The sequence below is a fragment of the Tachypleus tridentatus genome, chromosome 12 (assembly GCF_004210375.1).
Source record: "Tachypleus tridentatus isolate NWPU-2018 chromosome 12, ASM421037v1, whole genome shotgun sequence".
Taxonomy (NCBI): domain Eukaryota; kingdom Metazoa; phylum Arthropoda; class Merostomata; order Xiphosura; family Limulidae; genus Tachypleus; species Tachypleus tridentatus.
In genome coordinates this window covers 94,795,306-94,816,165 of record NC_134836.1, presented here as the reverse complement: position 1 = coordinate 94,816,165, position 20,860 = coordinate 94,795,306, and the positions used below count along the sequence as shown (strand labels likewise).

Here is a 20,860-nt window from a genome sequence, read left to right as displayed (position 1 = left end):
TTTGAATATCTTTAATAATAATACAAAAATGGTAATGGTATTATTAATACAGTTTGAGTGCACTAATATTTTTATATAATACGACCAGGCAGCCCAGAAAGCCCCAGTGACCATACTCAGAACACCATGCATTAAGAATGACATCATGCAAACATGTAGCATCAAAATAGACCAGCGACGTGAGTAGAACAGTGTTTTTAGTGCCTATATTAGTCCACAGTTTACTATAGCCAAACAAATATACTGTAAATACAGTTTTGAAAAATAAAAAAATAAAGTCCAAATTTTTATAATAATACGTAACTTGATGAGGTACCAAAAGAGCTTGGAAAATATTACTTATTAGTTTACTGAGTTACTCTGAGTTTTTATCAAATTCAAAATCGTTGCGAGTTTTTGCCATCTTTAATCAAGGCTTTATCGTTAACAGGAATGAATGATATTGATTCGTACTTTTATAAGATGAATTTTTAACTTGGTGAAAGGTTGTTTGTTATTAAGCACAAAGCTATACAAAGGGCCATCTGTGCTCTGCTCACCACGGGTTTCGAAACTCGGTTTCTAGAGGTATAAGTCCGCAGACATATCACTGTGGAGCTTAAGATATTAACAGCACTTGGACATAACTGTGTTAGTGGTAGGTATGTAGATAGCCTAATATGATTAAACTTATACTTTTTTATTAGAGTGGATGTCCGTGTGTATCTTCTTATGCAAATCACATCAAGCTATCTGCTGTATTCACCGAGAGGGATCGACCCCATGATTTTAGTATTGTAAGTCCAAAGACTTATCTCTGTCCCATCGGCGGACGTGATGAAAGGTTCGGATTAACTCAGTTGATTGGTTATTGATTAATTGGAATCGAGCATAAACAGTAGATTGGTTATTGATTAATTAGAATTGAGAATAAACCTACACAATAGACTATCTATACTCTGCCCATATTTATAACATGTTTTTTTTTCAGAAATCAACAAAAACTGATATGCGTGTTTTAAATTTCAGTATAATTTTAAATATTTCTGTCAAGTTTGTATAATTCAGCATTCAATTAATTATACGTTATCAAAGAATAACAGAAACAATCTAAGAGTTTAAGATTCAGAAGAATGACTATTTTTGAAATGTTTACTCTTCGAAGACTTAATCCAAAAGTAAACGCACCTAATAGATAAACAAATTTAATACATGCATTTGAATAAATAATACTTGAAAATTCAAGCTTTTGGTATAAATATTCAATCTTATAATTCTTACTTTTTCACCCTTTGGTCCCTCTATTCCAATTGCACCCTGTAAAAAAAAAAAAACTGGAATAAAGAAGATATTCGTATTTCTCCCATCTTCCACTACAATTTGTTTTATGTTACCGTTCTAATAGGTCTAATACTTTTGTGAGAGGAAGCGTTTCAAATACATCAAACGAGCCACAAATGTATTTCAAATATCTGTTTCCACTACTGGAACAATAAAGCTTACAGGCTAATAATTATTTTAATAATAATAATTAATATTGCTCCGAACTGAACATTCAAAACTTAAAACATTTATTTTCAAATGTAAAACTTTTACTTATAATCCCTTTTTAGTTTATAATCTATAGCTCGTATGCTAAGCTATTCAAACATAGCTTTAATCTTCAATCAGCTATTAGAATCGGAACTTCTGCATAGAAAACTCAAGTTATTTATATAAAAAAGTAATGAATAAGTTTCTTATATGCGAATATTCATAATCATCAAAGCTTGAGAAATGGGTAGCCCTAATAATTACCGGAAATCCAGGTTTCCCAGGTGGTCCAACAGGTCCCTGAATAAAGAAAGAGAAAGGAAATAAAACTGTCAAAAGTAAGTAAAATATGGACAACATCAGATGAAAGTGTTGGTTATTTTATGTTAAAATATATCGTGTTTGTTTTGTAATATTCAAGGGATGGATGAGTTTCGTCTTTGCATACAAGTTAAAATTATCTTGAAGCCAGAATTTAAACCTTCGTTTTATTACCATGACAGTATAATAAAATTCAACAGGTCAACATTTATTAAGTGCACAACTTACCAATGGCTAGAACAGAAATACTACTTTCACGCTTTTAGGGTACAAACGACCCTCTCTTCTGGTTACTCAACTGTAAGTTTAAGGAATTGCAATACAAAAAAATCAGATTTTAATATTCATGGTTGGCAGAACATAAGTTGTCTACTGTATAACTTATACTGTATACTGTATACTGACAAACATAAATAAAGACAATTAATTTAATACAGATTCGTGGGAGGATAGCAGCCAACCCAAAATGAGTTCAATGTCCGAAAAAAACAAAAATCGTGCTTTCTCAGAAATGGAGATTGGTATGTAAGCATCTGTGATACAATATCATCTGAAATGTATGTGTGTTTGAAGTTAACACAAAGCTACACAATGCCCACCACTGGTATCGAAACCAGGTTTCTGGCATTGTAAATCAGCAGACATTAGAGCTCACCTGAAGTGAGCAGTATCTTTCACCTAGCTATCCTATCACTGCATCCAATGTTATGAAGTTATTGATATACTTCGATGGAACTAGTGTAAACTTGCATCTGTTTTTTAATATTAGCGAGCCCTGCATGGCCAGTTGGATAGGGCACTCGAATCGTAATCAGAGAGTTGCGGATTCGAATCCACGTCACACCAAACATACTCGCCCTTTCAGCCGTGGGGGCGTTATAATGTTACAATCAATCCCAACATTCGTTGGTAAAAGAGTAGCTCAAGAGTTGGAGGTGGGTGCTGATGACTAGCTGCCTTCCCTCTAGTCTTACACTGCAAAATTAAGGACGGCTAGCACAGATAGCCCTCGTGTAGCTAAAAACAAACAAACAACTTGATTTTACTCCTTATATATCACACATTGCTCGTAATTTGTATTCAGTGAACATCTTTTAATTATGGAAAATTACATTGACACTAAACATAGCATGCTCATCAAAGTTGCTTTCTAGAATATACTATGAACTTCCGTTAGATATCCCCTGTATTTTATTTACCAGAGGACTGTAGACTGAAACAGGAAGCTTGCTCGTAATCATATTAAGTACTATAGGAAAATTCTATAAACTCTATCAGAAAATGTTTTGGCATCCACTTTGACAATTATAACATAGGTCAACAAAGTCAGCCCATTTTATAAACAAATTTGTTCAAACAACATTAACTAAACTGTAACTTTCATTAGCCAATTCTTCTTTGTCAGCAATTTTAATTTTAAAGAGAATGGATTTCAGTCCTATATTAAAACGTTTCTCTGAAATCAGAAAGTCTCCTGTTTTAAAGGAAACCCCTTCATATGTATTAATGATGTTGGAACAACATACCATATCCAGCACTGTTATAGGAACAGTACAAGCAAGCTCAAATTCTCCACATATTGTAGTCCATTGTCAGTTCAGATCCAAGGCAGGATATTTTCAAATTTATTGGTATCTTTCGTATGGTAGTTTCTGTATAGTTTAATTAAAGGTTGTCTAAACGAAATCATTGTCAAGAAGTTGGTCAAATGAGACACAGCCTAACTAACTTGCTACATATGTGGGGCTCAAACAATATGGTTAGTATAATTTACACTAACTTTGTAATGCATAAGGTATTTTGGGAACGTCTGTTGTTTGGTTCTAATAAAGATGTTAGTCATTATATATATATATTAGTCAAGATATATATATGTATATATATACAAAACAGTATTCCTGTTGTTCAGAGGCATTACTTTTAAAACATTTCCAAAATATATTGTTCGCTTTATTTACATTAACATTTTTCATTGTTAACGTACCAGTGGCCCCGCTGGCCCTAGTGGCCCTGGTTTACCGTGTTTACCTCGTCGACCTCTTCGGCCTTTTTCTCCTTTCGGCCCTGAAAGATTATAAAGAAACGTATTAATATCCAGAATATATATTTCAACATAGTCTACTTTGGAAATGTAGTGACTTTTCCTTCATTAAGTTTGCCAATGCCTTCCTTATCCTAAAATTAAGCAATTTAGTGTTTAGCAAATTGCAGTAATTTCAGTAATTTTGTTGTTGTTGGTTTTTAGAACAAAGCCACACAATAGGCTATTAGAGCTCTTTCTACTGCGGTGAATCGAGCCCCAGATTTTAAAAGTTGTAGTTCCAGAATCTAACCGCTGACAAACCAGTGGGCATTCTATTAACACTTGTTACATTTATATAAACTAAAACTGCGAATACTAACAAAAGAAACAGCAAACCAAAAAGATAAGCGTGTATACACAGCTTCGATCATGTGCAACGTAGCCCACAGTAGCTCAGCAGTGAATCTGAAAACTTATAACTCTGGATTTCGATATCCATGGTGGGCATAGTAGAGAAAATTCATTGTATAAATTTATGCTTAATAAGAAACAAAGACAAAAACAGATGTAAAATGTGAAATTTTACTCAGGGTAGCATGGCATAATAAAAATCAATTTAAAATTAGCTAAATTATTTAATATAAATTAGGTATAATTATTAAATTTTATTCCACGATAATAAATACACTTTTGAAGAATATTAAGTATAACAAATTATATTTGTTTATCCAGACCGAAGAGGGAAAAGTAATGTACTGGGCCTGAAAATAGAAAATTTAAGACCTAACTGAGAATGCCAAGTGTTTGAAACAGTTTGGAGGTTTCTTTGTTTTTAAATTTCGCGCAAAGCTACACGAGGGCTATCTACGTTAGCCGTCCCTAATTTAGGAGTGTAAGATAGAGGAAAAGCAGTTAGTCATCACCACCCACCGCCAACTCTTGGGCTACTCTTTTACCAACGAATAGTGGAATTGACTGTCACATTATAACGCCTCCACGGCTGAAAGGGTGAGCATGTTTGATGTGACGGGGATTCGAATCCGCGACCCTCAGATTACGAATTGAACGTCTTAACCCACCTGGTCATACTGGGCCGAGGTTTCTTTTTAAGTAATTGGAAAAGAGTGGTAAGGGTTAATGCTACGGTATGAGACTGCTTCAGACTCGATCCATTGTTATTTCATATTATAGAGGAACTATATTTTTTAAATATTTTTCTGTTATTTGTGTACGTTTTTGGAGTTTTATAATGCGCTTAACAGATTTAGCTAGAAATTTACTATATTGAATCAACTGTTATGATTAATATGTGCCGACTTACGTTGACACAGGATCTCTCTCTCAACCAAAGGTAGAGTTATTTGGGGGAAGCAGGACAAAGGACAAAACATTCCGCTAACTAGTTTTTGGAAATTTTTTTGCATACAATGTTACAAAGCATTTGAGCTTTCTGTATCCAAATACGCAATCTAGGTGACGGTAGCGTAAATTATTCGGGAGTTATGGGTTGTCAAGGAAACAGAGTTTGTGAGTGGTCATATCACCTAAGTGGCGGTTATGATCATGAATTTATTAATTATTTTTTAATATATATTCTCAAATCAAATCATTCGACTTCTCTTCATTGCCTGTTTAAGGATGGAAGCCTTGTACTTGTTCTTCTGAACTAGGAGTTTGTGTAGCTTCGTGCTTAATTCCAAACAAACAAACTTTTTATTAAGCGTTTGTTTGGTTTGTTTTGAATTTTGCGCAAAATTACACAAGGAGTATCTGCGCTAGCTGTTCCTAATTTAGCAATTTAAGACTAGAGAGAAGGCAGCTAGTCATCGCCACCCACCGCCAACTCTTGGGCTACTCTTTTCTCAAAGAATAGTGGGTTTGACCGTCACATTATAACGTCCCCACGGCTTAAAGGGCGAGCATGTTTGTGTGACGGTGACGGAGACTCGAACCCATGCCTCTCAGAACTGGTAGAAGGCTGTTACATGTTATCATTACTGTTTTTATCTGACAGCATTTTTTATTGCTGCTTCAGTATCGTTGGACTCGATAGGTGGGTTTACTTCAACAAAGGCTGTCACAGCAACTACATAAGTTGCGAGTCGAACATCTCGAAACCTTACAGATACAGGTAACCAAAGAAATAATATTATGGCAGTTGATAATCACATGCCAAAGAGTAATAAAGTATCTGTCAAAGATCTATTGAGTTCTGATCTAAAAAACAGATGTAACGACTGACGAAGAAGAATCAGATTCAGAGCAGGAAATACTGTCATTAACTATAGGATTTCTACACATAGTGTGACCAGCAGGAAGTACTGTCAGTAACTATAGGATTTCTACACATAGTGTGACCAGCAGGAAGTACTGTCATTAACTACAGGATTTCTACACATAGTGTGACCAGCAGGAAGTACTGCTATTAACTACAGGATTTCTACACATAGTGTGACCAGCAGGAAGTACTGTCAGTAACTATAGGATTTCTACACATAGTGTGACCAGCAGGAAGTACTGTCATTAACTATAGGATTTCTAAACATAGTGTGACCAGCAGGAAGTACTACCATTAACTACAGGATTTCTACACATAGTGTGACCAGCAGGAAGTACTGTCATTAACCATAGTATTTCTACACGTGGTATGACCAGCAGGAAGTACTGTCATTAACTACAGGATTTCTACACATAGTGTGACCAGCAGGAAGTACTGTCATTAACTATAGGATTTCTACACATAGTGTGACCAGCAGGAAGTACTGTCATTAACTATAGGATTTCTACACATAGTGTGACCAGCAGGAAGTACTGTCATTAACTATAGGATTTCTACACGTAGTATGACCAGCAGGAAGTACTGTCATTAACTATAGGATTTCTACACATAGTGTGACCAGCAGGAAGTACTGTCATTAACTATAGGATTTCTACACATAGTGTGACCAGCAGGAAGTACTGTCATTAACTATAGGATTTCTACACATAATGTAACCAGCAGGAAGTACTGTCATTAACTATAGGATTTCTACACGTGGTATGACCAGCAGGAAGTACTGTCATTAACCATAGTATTTCTACACATAGTGTGGCCAGCAACAACTCGGTCAGATTTTGTCCAACTCGGAGGTTGTCAACTACTGTCGTCACATTTCATCGTATGTTACATCCACCAAAACGTGTCACTGAAATCGAGTAAATCTCATATTCTTTTGTATGAGGCTTCTCTGGTCAAGGGAGAGGACCTGTGTAAAATATGGTTATTTATGTACACATATTGTGCCTGTTTAGAAAAGTAACTGCACATCGCATTCTACACCTAACTGCTGCGTTTAGAGTAAAACATTTGACTTTAAAACTTAATAATGGTTTTGATGACTTCATATAATAAAGTATTATTAATTAATTCCATGGATTAGGTGTTCAATTTATAACTGACATTAAAAACTTTGTCAATTTTATTTCTTTGGTTAGGAAATTACTGTGAAAGTCAACTATTTGAATAATTTGAATTTAAAATTTAAAAAGGAACAGCGCAAAGTTGTTCATCATATAATTGTTAAAATTATTGCTGTATAATCGTTATTTCTAAATTATACTTTTCAATGTGAGATGGTGGTCTTCTCATTTTGCGTGGATAAACCAGTCATGATGTTGTTTTGAAGTAAGCAGAAAGCTACACAATGAGCTGTCTGCGCTCTGCCCACCACGGGTATCGAAACCCAGTTTTTAGCGTTGTATGTCCGCAGACACCGCTGAGCCACTGGGGGACACCAGTCATGAACTATACATTTTTTGTGTTTGTAGATAAATTCCATTTCTTTTTTCTCCATGCAATATAGCAAAGAGTAGATGTTTTTTCAAAGAAATCCAGACATCTTATTGCAATATAACGTAATAAACCTAACGTTTAACTAAACAGGTTTTTTTTTCCTCTGGATAAGCCCTGAAAATTTGATCATATCAATATGTTTAGTCGTTTATGTACGCTATTTTACTGGAGTGTTTCTTTTAGTACTGTTTCCGCAAAGTGACTTAGGTAAAAGACGTGTTCTCTTAGGAGTGTTCATTTTAAACAAGTGTTTGTTTTGATTCTGAAATAAGTACGTGAAACGCTGTAACTTGGGTAAATGTAATATTACACTGCCTAATTTAACTTTAAAAGTGTTAGTTGTTTATAATGTAGTTGCTTCGAGCATATCCATTTGCCAGGCCTAATTTAGTGATTTTTTCTATTTGTACGAGCGTGTGTTTGTTGCTGTTTTTCGTAAAACTTGTTTAGTTACTTTATCGAGTTTCGTAAAAAGCTACTTAACGGCTGTCCGTGATAGACTAAAAGGAAGGCAGCTAGTCAATACCACCCTCCATAAATTATTGGGCTATTCTTTACCAGTGAATAACAGTATCTACTATAAGATTATATAGCCCCGTAACTGAAAGGGCGAATGTGTTCAGAAATGAATTACAATCTTCAGCCACCAGGCCTTTCACAAACATAACATTTTTCAGTTGACAGGTGTTAGAATGGTAGCAGCAGAATTTGCACTTTTAAGATAATCGTAATAAATATTGTAAAGTAGAAATGTATACCAGTCTTGATGTGTAACTTTCAAAACAGAACTAACGTGTAAATAGGGATTTTCTGAAGAATGTAACAGCAAAACGTGATTTTCTAAGAAAAACGTATTTAGTAATTCTTTTATTCCAAAGCTGTGGCTTGTATACAAAGTTATGTCACGAGTGAGTATCGAAACTCAGTTTTTAGCCTCATAAGCCAACAGAATATCCGCAAAGTGGGTATAATCCGTGCTATGACTTAACACTATTTTTCATTTACTCCAGTTGGTTACTACGATAAATAAACTACCGCTTATCAGTGAAAATACTACTGATAGTATTTAACCATTTCATTTTTTCCACTATTAAAATCAGGGGTTCGATCCCCTCAATAGACACAGCAGCTAATCAGAAGTTACTTTGCTTTTCTCTGTGTACACATACACACACTCATCCGTTCATCTAATTAAAGAAAAGTGAAAACTTTCTCAGTTTAAACAGTGACAATAACACTATAATATCAGAAACACTTCAACGCTATTTTTCAGATTTTTAGATTTTTTTTTTAGATTACTGTATAAGAATTGCTAACGAGCATTAAGAGAGTTCCAAACCACCTACAACCCCATTCACCGTTCTGTGTACTAAACGGTGTCGAGTTAATAGTGTCTAGGAACTTCTTAATTAAAAGGCAAAATAGCGAAGATCTATTATTAGTAGATGGTTCCTGAAACAAAGGGAGTTATCTCCTTGTCGTTATGTTTGAAACTCACTAATGATCTAATTCTTGAAAGAACTTGTATTTGATGAGACATAATGAAGGCTGCACGTACGAAATTAATAGCTCCAATGAATGTTCTATCTTTGCTCAGTAAGGATAGCACATTTCTGTTCATTAAAGAAACTAAAGGCTAAATTATAACTTAAGACACGTACGTCAATTGTCGTTACCTCTCAGTATTTGCCGCAATGGAAATTTATGTTAAATGTTTGTAGAATTATAGAGAAAATTCCCTTAAGCACTTGATGTTATGTAATATAACTAATTATCGAGGAAGATAATTATATTAAAACAAAGAATCAAAATAGCAACACCAATTAAATTATTACCATATGCTGCAACACCACTATTTTAAACATTTATTATACGAAAATATTATAAAATACCAACTTATTTTTAAAACACTTACAAAGTTCTTTAAAAGCTACACAAAACAACTACTGTTACGGGTCTTTTAACTTTATGCACTTTAAAATGATCTTGGTAGAACATAAACCTGTTTTAAATCAAGTTAATTGTAAATGTTTTTTTACCTCCGTATTACTACTAATTGTCAATTACGATTGAAAATAAAAAGTCCGTAAAAATAACATTCCAGATTTATCTCTCTATCCAACAAGTCGCTTACGAAGAAGCTTTTCTCTTAGCTATTGAGTTCCGGCAATAAATCAAAAGCTTTTCGGAAAACAGCTTGTTGGATACAAAAGATGGTTCTCTATTGTCACTCTTACACACCTCTGAATTTGAGTAGTTATGGGTAAATCCCCTAAGCTGCATAATGCCCCGAAAGTGGTTCCAGTCAGTACCCTTGACCCGATTACTACCCCTTCAAATTCAGTTTCTCCTACCTCCCACAATCAAGAACATTCTGCAGTTTTTCTAAACATTTCTCTTTAGAATATTCACTCCTAGCAGCAACTATTTGTTTTTGATATTCATGAATGTACCGGGGCAAGTGTCAACTGTATGTACGAGACTCAGCCAATTTGCACAAACCACAGAATGTCAAAGCTCTATATACTAGAACTCTAAAGCTATCAAGGATAACTTCACGAGGGAAGGCAAACCTTTAGTAAACATCACAAGTCAGTTGTATACAAAATAATGACAATTTTTAATAAAATATTTATACTAACATTTCTCTTAATTTATGAAGCCTCTACGGAGACAAGATGGGTGCAAAGTGACTTTTATTTTGAGAATAAAAACATTTCTTTTCATATTTAAATTTTCCTATTTAATTTAATTAACCTCTAGAACATTTTAAATGAATTACTGAAGTTTTATTTCGTTGAAACATTATATTTTATCTTTATTTTCTCCACCTCATTGCTGCTTAGCTAAATCATCAGAGTGCACTGAAGAGAAAAACTAGCAAATTAGAAATTAATGTGAACAGTACGTTTTTTCTTCTCTTTGAATGCCTTACTTACCGCCTTATATTCAATTAATCATACTCACAATTTCACATCTATTTAATTTTAAGTTTATGGTTTTATTGCTCGTCGTGTGCAACGCATACAATTTATTCATCTGTGAAAAGCAATACATTACAGTGGAAACAACTTAGCAGATACTCATACAACAGACACACTGCAACGCGTAAAACACTCGCATTCAAATGTGTAGATAAATAGGCCTACTTTGGCCTCTAACGCAATACATTACAGTGGAAGCAGCTTAGCAGATACTCATACAACAGACACACTGCAATGCATAAACTACTTGCATTCATATGCGTACATAAGTAGGCGTAATTTTGTCTCTTAAGTTTATTTTCCAAATAAAATTTCATACACTATTCTGATATCTATTTTATAAAGCAAAAAATATATCAATGACCAAAATTCAATGTTCTTAAACTATTGCTATTATCTCGCTATCTAACTAAGCTATAAAAATGGTAAAAAAATTAAACTGTTATAAGAAGCGCCTTTGCATACATATGCACACACACACTTATTATTTTCTCTAGACTAAAGTCTATTGTAGCCAAACTTAAAAGGATGGTTGCAAGTCTAAAAGAAAAAAAGTTATTTCTTTAGGTTGTAAATATGTACATCAAATAAGAGCACTTGGTTTTGAAAACTGCTTTAAAAGTTAAGGATGGATGGGTGGAGTTCTGCCGAAATATATCGATATTTCCAGCAAATGGATAAGTTAGGACAATGAACTTATAAATTTCACCTTGACATTATTAGTATCTTTTGTTTATAGTAGTTACAATCTATAACTATAGAAGTTATACGAAATAACAGGGGAATATTCAAAGTCTACATCAGATGGTAAAGCATCATTAATCACTCACAGTGTAAAATGAATAGTACCAGCATGATTTCCAGAAAAGAAACATTTATATTAGAAATAACGATCTTACTTGTGAACTACAATCATTCAGCAATACTTATCCTATCTTTGAAATTTGTAAAAACAGGAAAAAAAATCCTATGTTCTGCATCTGTTCATAAAGTTAACCTTTACTTGCTGTATGTATGTATCAAGGGTGTGTTCAAAGCATTAACATTACAATATTAGTTACTGAATCATATCTACTGCATATTCTGCGATTCTCCAAACTATGTGCATGACGTTAGGATTCGGCTTGTGTACACAATAAGAACATTCTTCGTCTCTATTGTTGTGGATTCTTGCCTAGCAATCAATTGTAAATTACGATAATTGCCGTAATAACTGCATACTAAAATGCATAGATATATAATATTTATATAAGGTATTCCTTTTGTTATTTTAACATCCTATACTAAAATAGTTTGTCTTGTTCCAAACAAATCTACTAACTTCTTGACCTTTTAAATAGGTTTCATTTTAACAAGGATTCCGTGTAGTTTCAAATTGAATAATATAATCAATAGATATATGAATCTGTATGAAATACTTATACCGAGTGATTTCGGTTTCTCTTGAGAATGCGAAGATTGTTAAAATGATTGTTACAAGTGTGAATTTTGTTCGCCTTTAAACATTGAAGATAGAAATACGTGTGCTCTTAAATGTATACATATATAAAAAATTATTGAATGTACATATATATAAAGCTTTTATTATTATAAGACTTATATATATACATATTAGTTTGTTATAACTTAAAAAACAAGCCGACAGAAAAATAAGTAAAAAACGTTGCACTGATTGAAAAGATTCCACGATACAAACTATAATGTGGGATTACAAAATATACCCTAGGTTTTGGATGTTACTGAGGAAGTTTTGTTTGTTTGTGAATTTCGCACAAAGCTACTCGAGGGCTATCTGTGCTAGCCATCCCTAATTTAGTAGTGTAAGACTAGAGGGAAGGCAGCTAGTTCTCATCACCCACCGCCAACTCTTGGACTACTCTTTTACCAACGAACAGTGGGATTGACTGTCAAATTATAATGCCCCCACGGCTTAAAGGGCGAGCATGTTTGGCGCTACGGGGATGCGAACCCGCGACCCTCAGATTACGAGTCCCTCTCCTTAACACGCGTGGCCATGCCGGGCCAACTGAGGAAGTAGGGCCCACATTGCGGTGGGGATACACCGTCTATCAGTCTTAACTTCCATTCGCCAGTCTTACACAAGAAATAAAAGAGGAGCAATAGATATTGAAATTAGGAGAGCGAGATGTGGGCGCTAAAGCCCACAAGGCCCCAAATCTATGTCATTATTCACTGCCTGCAGACGGTTGTGATTTTGTCAGTTAACTTTATAATAGTGTATTAATTTTCACTGAAATATGTTCAATGTATGTGATTTGTCACTGACTAGGTCGCACTTTTACATTACATTGTTTAATCTTTATGAAGTTAAGTGAAATATCCTCAACTTATAGAATTACATTTACAGAAGATCTTGAAAAGTGTTTTCTTCAATTTTAATTGTTTAGTTATATTCCTATAATCTCTCAGTATTGTTAAAATTGAGATTAAATATCTATATATCCAAAAATGTCCTAACTTTTTCACATGACTGTATTGTGAAACTATAATTAAGCCTGGTAAGCTGGTTATAGTAATTATATTGCTGCTAATCTAATAAAATGTAACAGCAAAAGATGTCTCACATGTCCTGTTGTAAATATTTTTAACTTTATTACCTACACAAATTCATTTTGTAAAATAAAAAAAATGTTATTTATCTATTAACATGTACTAAATGTAATAGGAATATTTGGGTCAAACTTCAAACCCATTACGTATACGTATACATTTACATAGATCTCAAGTTAAAAACAATTTAATTAATTCTATAGAAGTAAAACATTTCAGGACTAACCCTTTTATTTCTGTTAACATAACTATATTAGAAATTGTTAATGAAGACACCATAAAAAAAGAAAACTAGAGGTAAAGGAAGTAATAAATTAAAATTGGTTGATTTTTCAGAATTTTATAATTATTTGGATGATAGTTTTTATTCTAATATTAGTGTACGTAAAATATTTTAAAAATATTTATCAACTTAATCTTCCCAAAATAAAAGCATTAATTAATGTAATAAAAAAATTGATTTTCGAAAATTATCATGAAAAACACTTGCTTGTAGATATTATATAATATCGATTAAAAGTAAATGATTTATAAAGTTTTGAAAAAGAGAAACTGCAGTTCAAACCTGCATAAAATATTCAATGATTTGCTGATTTCTAAAATTATTATCAGGCTCTAAAACAATAATATTTTTACTTGTAAAAACTTAAAGCCTACCGTCAGTTAAAATTACGGAGTTCCAATTGGTCCATTGCTATGTAATTATAAAAGTTTTTTTAACTAATCTAAATGTAGATGAAGTTAATAATTTACCATGCAAGTGTGTAGTTTATTTATTAATACTTTTCATAAATATATTGTTACTGGTAACTTTACATACATACATATGCCACTCGATTCCTTTAAGGAACATAGGGCCGCAATCGCTGCGGTTTCTGTAACAGGCTGTTTTTAAGTGAGTAGGTTGTTAGCCTACTGCACAACCCCCAACCCAGAGGACAATTTCTCAGCCCACCGAGGAGAATCGAACCCCTCATTTTACTTTATGAAATTAAAATGTAAATGTTAATAATAAAAACATAGTTTTTGGATAATAAAAAATCAACCAATTTTAAAATATCTAAAGAATTGTGAACAAATAAATATTTAAACATTTGATTTTATCACATTGTACATTACAATTTCATTAAAAGATTTAATCTTTGTTTTACATTTATTAATATAACATTTCTGTTATCCTTTTATAGAACTGAAAGAAAGAAAATTTAGCTCCAAAAACATAAAAGATATATTAATTTTTTGTACTTACAATAATTATGTTTTTCAGTAAACAAGTTTCAAACAAGTAATAGGACTTCCAATGGGAGCTAACTACTCTAAATTTATATATTTACAATTATGAAAATAAATTTATTAAAACTACACAAATTTAAATATTTTTACTTCGACTTAAAGATATTTTGATGATTTAATTTGTAAAAAATAATTCTGAAATAAACAATGCTATTAACACTATTTAACCAGCATAATTAGAAACTGAAAACACTTTAGTATCCAATACAAAAGTACATTATTTAGATTTAGAAAAGAAATAATTGATAGGATATCAATATAAATATTTTGCCTTTCCAATTCATGGTTTACCCTCTTTTAATAGTAATGTACCTTATCCTTCAGTTATAAGCATTATAACTTTGCAATTATTCAGATATTGTAAAATTTGTAATAAATTATGACATTTTATTAGTGATGTTGAAATACTGATACAAATATTAATAGTTAATGGGTTTAATAAATAAACTTTATATATTCTGTAACAAATATAAGAATGTATTAAATAAATATAAAGAAATAAAAATTAGAGAAATTTTATTTTAAATTATTAATAACTATTTTTAGTTATGAATAAAATCATTTAACAACTTGGCACTACTTGCCGCATATAAAGGCTTGTTTAGAGCATGATAGCATAGTCACAGTGTACTTAATAAATGGGTGGTGGTTAGGAGCTACACTAGTTTATTTAAATAACTGGATGAAGGCTTCATACTAGTTTAATTAGTCTATTGTGCTATCAATTATGCCTTTCTACCATACTTAAGGCTGAAATACTAACTTCAAGAGGTAAGTTTTCAACTTACTCACTATCAAATGGTGGTACCTTATTATCTTATTTTTATTTCAATTAATTTTTTTCTTTACTTTGGAAATCAGTCACCTTTCCACAACTGTTTGTAGCCAGAGAAGGGTGATATAGATGTGGGACGTTGAATGCTTGAGCACCTACATATTGTTCTTCTAACTTCTATTTCTAAATCTATTGCTATTCTTTTATTTTTTGAGAGACTGGCGAATGGAGGTTAAGACTGGTAGACAGTGTATCTCCACCGCAATATGAGTCCCACTTCTGTAGTTATCTCTAAAACCTAGGGTACCTTTTATAATCCCTTATTATATTTTGTACCCTGGGATCTTTCCAATTAGTGTAGCGATTTTTGTTTAATTAATTTTTGTTTCGGCCTGTTTTATAAGTTATAACAAACTGTTATATAAAACCTGTGCTGATACCTCACCACGTTTCGCTGTAGATGTAGTAAATTTACTATGATACCATTCTTTTCTCTTAGTCGAGAAACTTTCATTTATCGCCATTGATCAATTTAATATTAAATGTGAGTGCACATATGTCTTTAGGCTTATCAATTAAGTATCTGCGGGTTAATGGGTTGATGTGCATTTGAAATTTTGTGTTAGTTACCTCTTCTCGCAGCATCTTGCGATTAGCTACACGTCCAATGATACCACGTATTGTTTTGAAAATACCATTCACATCTATGTTTACAACAAAGTCGTTCGCAGGATACGTAGTCTATTCTCATCTCGCTCTTAAATAATATGATACTTAACATCACTTAAGGATAATTTCAGTTTTCTAACTATAAACTCCCATCATTATTAGCGGTAGAGTCTTCAGAGACAAACATACAGCTACTACTGAAACATCGTAGCTGGTGCAATTTCTCGCATAGAGTATCCTCCGCCAACCAAAACTATACACTTTCAGGTGTTTATTCAGTGGTGACACCTGTGACTAGTCTCTCACCATTACTACTATTATTTATTGTAGTATTACTGTCTATACTTCTGTACTGGATTGTAGCCAATCACACTCTAAACTATTGACACATGACCATACTTCTGCAGCAGTTATTTCCACACGATAAAGAGGTTAAATATCTGCAATATTTGTCGCTTATGTTCTTTTTTTATCACTGTTTCTGTAATTAGTTTCACAACTGTACTTGTAGGTGAAATATGTAAACATTCATGATTTTCTAATTAGTAATGTGCATAACGCAACGTATTTAAAATAGAACGTTTATTTCTAATTCTTTAAAATCGACATAACCTAAAAGCACGTCAACTCTGATTTGAATGTTCGAATTTTAACAGAGTTATTTCTAATGTCCCATGGTGTAAGAAATTTACAAGCAATTTTATCGACTTCTGCAAACTTTGTTGGTTTTTTTTTCATTCTCAGAATTCTTAGGTTAACTTGGCAGTAAGCATGGCTTTGAATTATTGTATGGTCTTTAAACTTGTGAAAGTAATAAAAACATCTACACGTTGGGGAATAAATCAGAAATTCTAACTAAGGCGTTAAATTTTGTGGCCTTTAACTCCATCAAAAAAGAGTTTAAGCATCTTTTTTGTAATTATAAATTCAGGAGGTAAGTTTTTTATAATTTACTTACCCCAAGTGGTAGTTGTACCTTATTTTTCTTATTCTTATTTTTCAATTAATTTTTTCTTCTTTTTTACTTTGGAGCACAGTCACCTTCTTTCAACTGTCTGCAGGCAGTGAAGGGTGATATAGATGTAAAACAGCGTGAGCTTGTCAATATATCTGTCAAGTTCGCTGACTAGTTCATTTTTTCTCCATTTTTTTGTCAAAATAGTTTATTGTACTATGTAGGAGTCTATCTGCTATTGTTTCCATGTGTGCGTATTTATGCATGAATTCAGATGATGTTGTTCTGGGTACTTTATAAGCTGTTGTGAGTAGTGTATTCTGTATTGTTTGTAGTTTTGTTTTTGCTTACATTTATCCATGCAGGGACTGCATAGTCAATAACGGGTCTGATGTATGTTTTATATATTTTTATGATGTTGTCTGCCGTAGCTCCACTATTTTTGCCAGTTAGACTCCTAACATAGTTTGTTCTTCGTCAAATTTTTGTTCTAATATTATTTATGTGGTTTACCCAGGTAAGTTTTAAGTCAAACGTAAGTCCTAAAAATTCTGTTGATGTAGCAATCTGGAGAAATTCTCCATTGATATAGATCTGTGGTTGTGCTTTTTTATGTTACACACATTATACACTGCTAAATTAGAGACGGCTAGCGCAGTTAACCCTTGAGTGGCTTTGCGCGAAATTCGAAAATAAATTAATTGAAAATCAAAGTCAGGAAACATTATAATTTGAATCCTTAATTTCCAGGAAAATAAAATGAAGTATTATGAAGTAGTAGCCTGAATTAAGTGTTAACTATTTAATGAGTTATATTTTTGCTATTAAACACAACTCTCTTTATTAGGATACACCTTGCTAATTGCGACCTACTTCCACATTGCAGTTTCAAGCAAAATAAGAAAAACACATCAATTGTTTCTCTCTGATAATAGTACTCCAGAACGCTTTAATGCGTTCTAGTGACCGTTATCTCCTTTTGAGAAAGATAGCTTAAGCCATAAAATTATCCATGTGAAGTCATCTAAGTCAAGAAAACTCAATGAACGAAGATGAAACAGACGGTTGTAATAGCGAGGTTTAATTTTCTGTGAACTATTCTTTATCACGCAAATTAGTAGATAGATTTTTTAGTAATATTTAACTCATTTTAAGTGAAGATACATAATACGCTCTTGTATGTCGAGATGTCAAATAGTTTCAGCACAATAGTGTTTTTTTACTGAATAGGGAATTTAAACCCAAACATAATGAACAGGGGAAACAAACGATTTACTATGAAAATACCGTTTTTAAAACATCACCGCTCGCTTTTTGTTAACTTTGTACAAACTTTTCGAGGACTGTCTGCCTTAGCAGTACTTAATATTCAAGTGATAGACTAGTAGCTAGTTAGCAATATGGCCAGGTGGTTAAGGCTCTTGACTCGCAGTTTCCGGGTCGCGGATTCGAATCCAACTCACACCAGACATGCACGCCCCTTCAGCCGTAGGGGCGTTATTATGTGATGGTCAATCTCTCTATTCGTTTGTAAAAGAGTAGCCCAAGAATTGGCGGTGAGAGGTGATGACTAGCTTCCTTCCCTCTAGTCTTACACAGCTAGATTTAGGACGGCTAGCGTAGATAGCCTTCGTGTAGCTTTCCGCGAATCTCTAATCAAACCAAACTAATACTTATGGTTCATTAATTAGCTCGAATGATATTGATAAATGAGTGTTTTATTTTTAACATATCTGGAAAACATGCTAACTTATTATTTAATGTTTTAACTTTATTCAAAAGTCTTATTGACGACAGTTATTCCAAACTCTTATTTTATAAGGCATATATATGTTATATATACTTGAAAAGGTTTGGAAGTTTTGGTTTGGTTGTTTCACCTTTTATGGCGCAAAGAAACTACGCTATCTGCACCAAACAATCAGTAAAATATTAAAAACAAAGAAAAATTATTAACATTCGTTAAAATGAATCATGTTAAAACAAAACAAATTCAATTTTGAATTCAAAATGCCCTTTAACAACATAAAACATTTGTAAGGTGAACAGCGTCACCTCGCCAATGACACTGTCCAGCGTCATGGGTGAATTTGTAGATAAAACATATCTAAAATGGCGCCGTCGTTCAGAATCGTAACGACAGCACGACAGTAACGTGTGGACTATTGTGACTTCAGTGTTACACAGACTACACATTGGTGCGTTAGTCCCGGATAAAAGAAGACGATGAGTTAAACTGTTGCCAACGTGTAGTCTACTTAGGGCATCCTCCTTCTTCCGATCCTTGTGAAAACAAGATGGCCACAGTCCAGCAGAATGTTTTATCTGGAAAAGCTTGTTTTCACGTTACTCACTCGAAATCGACTGCCGACAGGTGCGGAGCCGTGTCTTGAATACAGGATCATAGTCCATGTATGGAACAGGCACAGCCAGTGATAGCGCCAGGGCAGACAGGCTTAGTTGCGGTGTCAGTGAGTTCGTTCCCGTGAATACCAATGTGGTCTAGTATTCAAAAGTACTGGAAAGAGAGAGATGTTAAAGATAAATGGGCCAGTCGGTTTTGAATATCGGCGAGAAGAGGGTGAGAACTAACGTGAAGCAGTTCTAAGGCAAATGGAGAGATAAGCGAGTCAGTTTTCATAGTAAAATTTAAATAATGCTAGCTTCTATGTAATCCAAGGCAAGAAAAATGAGTTTACAGTTAGGCAGTGAACACAAAAACTGAGAGGATTCTGTGCGAAACCACCGAACCATAACAAACCATGACAGAACCCACAGATTTCGAACTATTCATATAATTGGGATTGGAAGAATGGTTTGAAATATGTTCGGCAAATAGAAGACAGTACTTTCAATCGGAAATATCTGCCATTCTCAGATAACTAAAAAAATGTCACACTTGAAATGGTAATTAGCCATACTGAACTGGGCTGACCAGTGGATACAGCAATGTTAACTAAGAAAAGACCAAATTCACTCATCTGTGCCTGAATACAAAGAACAAAAGAAACAATGGCAGACTGTCTATTTTGAGAAAAAAAAACATGGCCCACTGAGAAAGGAAAACAAAACCCCAAGTGGGATGCTCCTGTAACGAGAGAAGTTTCGAAGCATATAGTAAAAACAGTTGCAAACAACAGAGGTATAGAGAAGGTTCATGAGTTTCTGTGTACAAACTCTGAACTGAGGAAGTGTGGAAAACCCCCATGCAGAACAAAGCCCCTGATGACAAATGGGGTCCAGCATCTTCAAAGCCAAGGTCCTGGCAGAGCCATAGACTAAAGACCCATAATCCAGTTTCTATCGAATGAGAGCACGATAGATTTATAGCATAGAACGTCGATTCACTCTCCAAGTGGTGGAAGAGAGGAAACGAAGGATGTTCAGTGCCCTTATACACTTGACTTGTAGCTGCTAGATGTATGGTATAAAGGTCAGCTTATAGTCAAAGATAAGCCCCAAAAACTTTGTTTCAAAGACTATGGAAAGCACAACTTCATTGACACATAGTTCAAAATTAGGATGAATACCCCGTTGGCAGCAAAGGTGCATGCAAACGGTTTGAGAGAGAGAGAAGTTAAAACCATTCTTCATACTGAAGTGGTGCAAACGGTTTGAGAGAGAGAGAAGTTAAAACCATTCTTCATACTGTGGTCCACTTCAGTAAACGATTGAGAGCAGTTTATAGTTGCCGCTCAATAAACATCATGTTTGACGACTAACACGAGATGTGAAAGTCATCGACATAAATATCGTTTGTAACAGTAGGAGAGAGTTGTCCAGTGATAACGCTAATCTTTATACTGAAAAGTACGACACTTAAGACACAGCCCTGAGGAACTTCGAGTTCAGTAGGAGAGGATGGGAAAGTTTGAAACCCATACATACTTGAAATAGCCTGCTCACTAAACACTTTTAGTAAAAA

General features: G+C 33.6%; 1 protein-coding gene across 1 annotated transcript in view; it reads right to left on the bottom strand.

Moving 5' to 3' along the window:
- Window positions 1-20,860, bottom strand: part of LOC143234050 (uncharacterized) — a 137,434-nt gene that overhangs the window by 16,877 nt on the left and 99,697 nt on the right. Inside the window, exons 3-5 of the mRNA XM_076471075.1 lie at window positions 3,818-3,897; window positions 1,777-1,812; window positions 1,261-1,296 (exon numbers count right to left, since the gene is read on the bottom strand). Of these exons, the coding sequence (XP_076327190.1) occupies window positions 1,261-1,296; window positions 1,777-1,812; window positions 3,818-3,897 (152 nt within the window). The remainder of the gene's footprint in view (window positions 1-1,260; window positions 1,297-1,776; window positions 1,813-3,817; window positions 3,898-20,860) is intronic.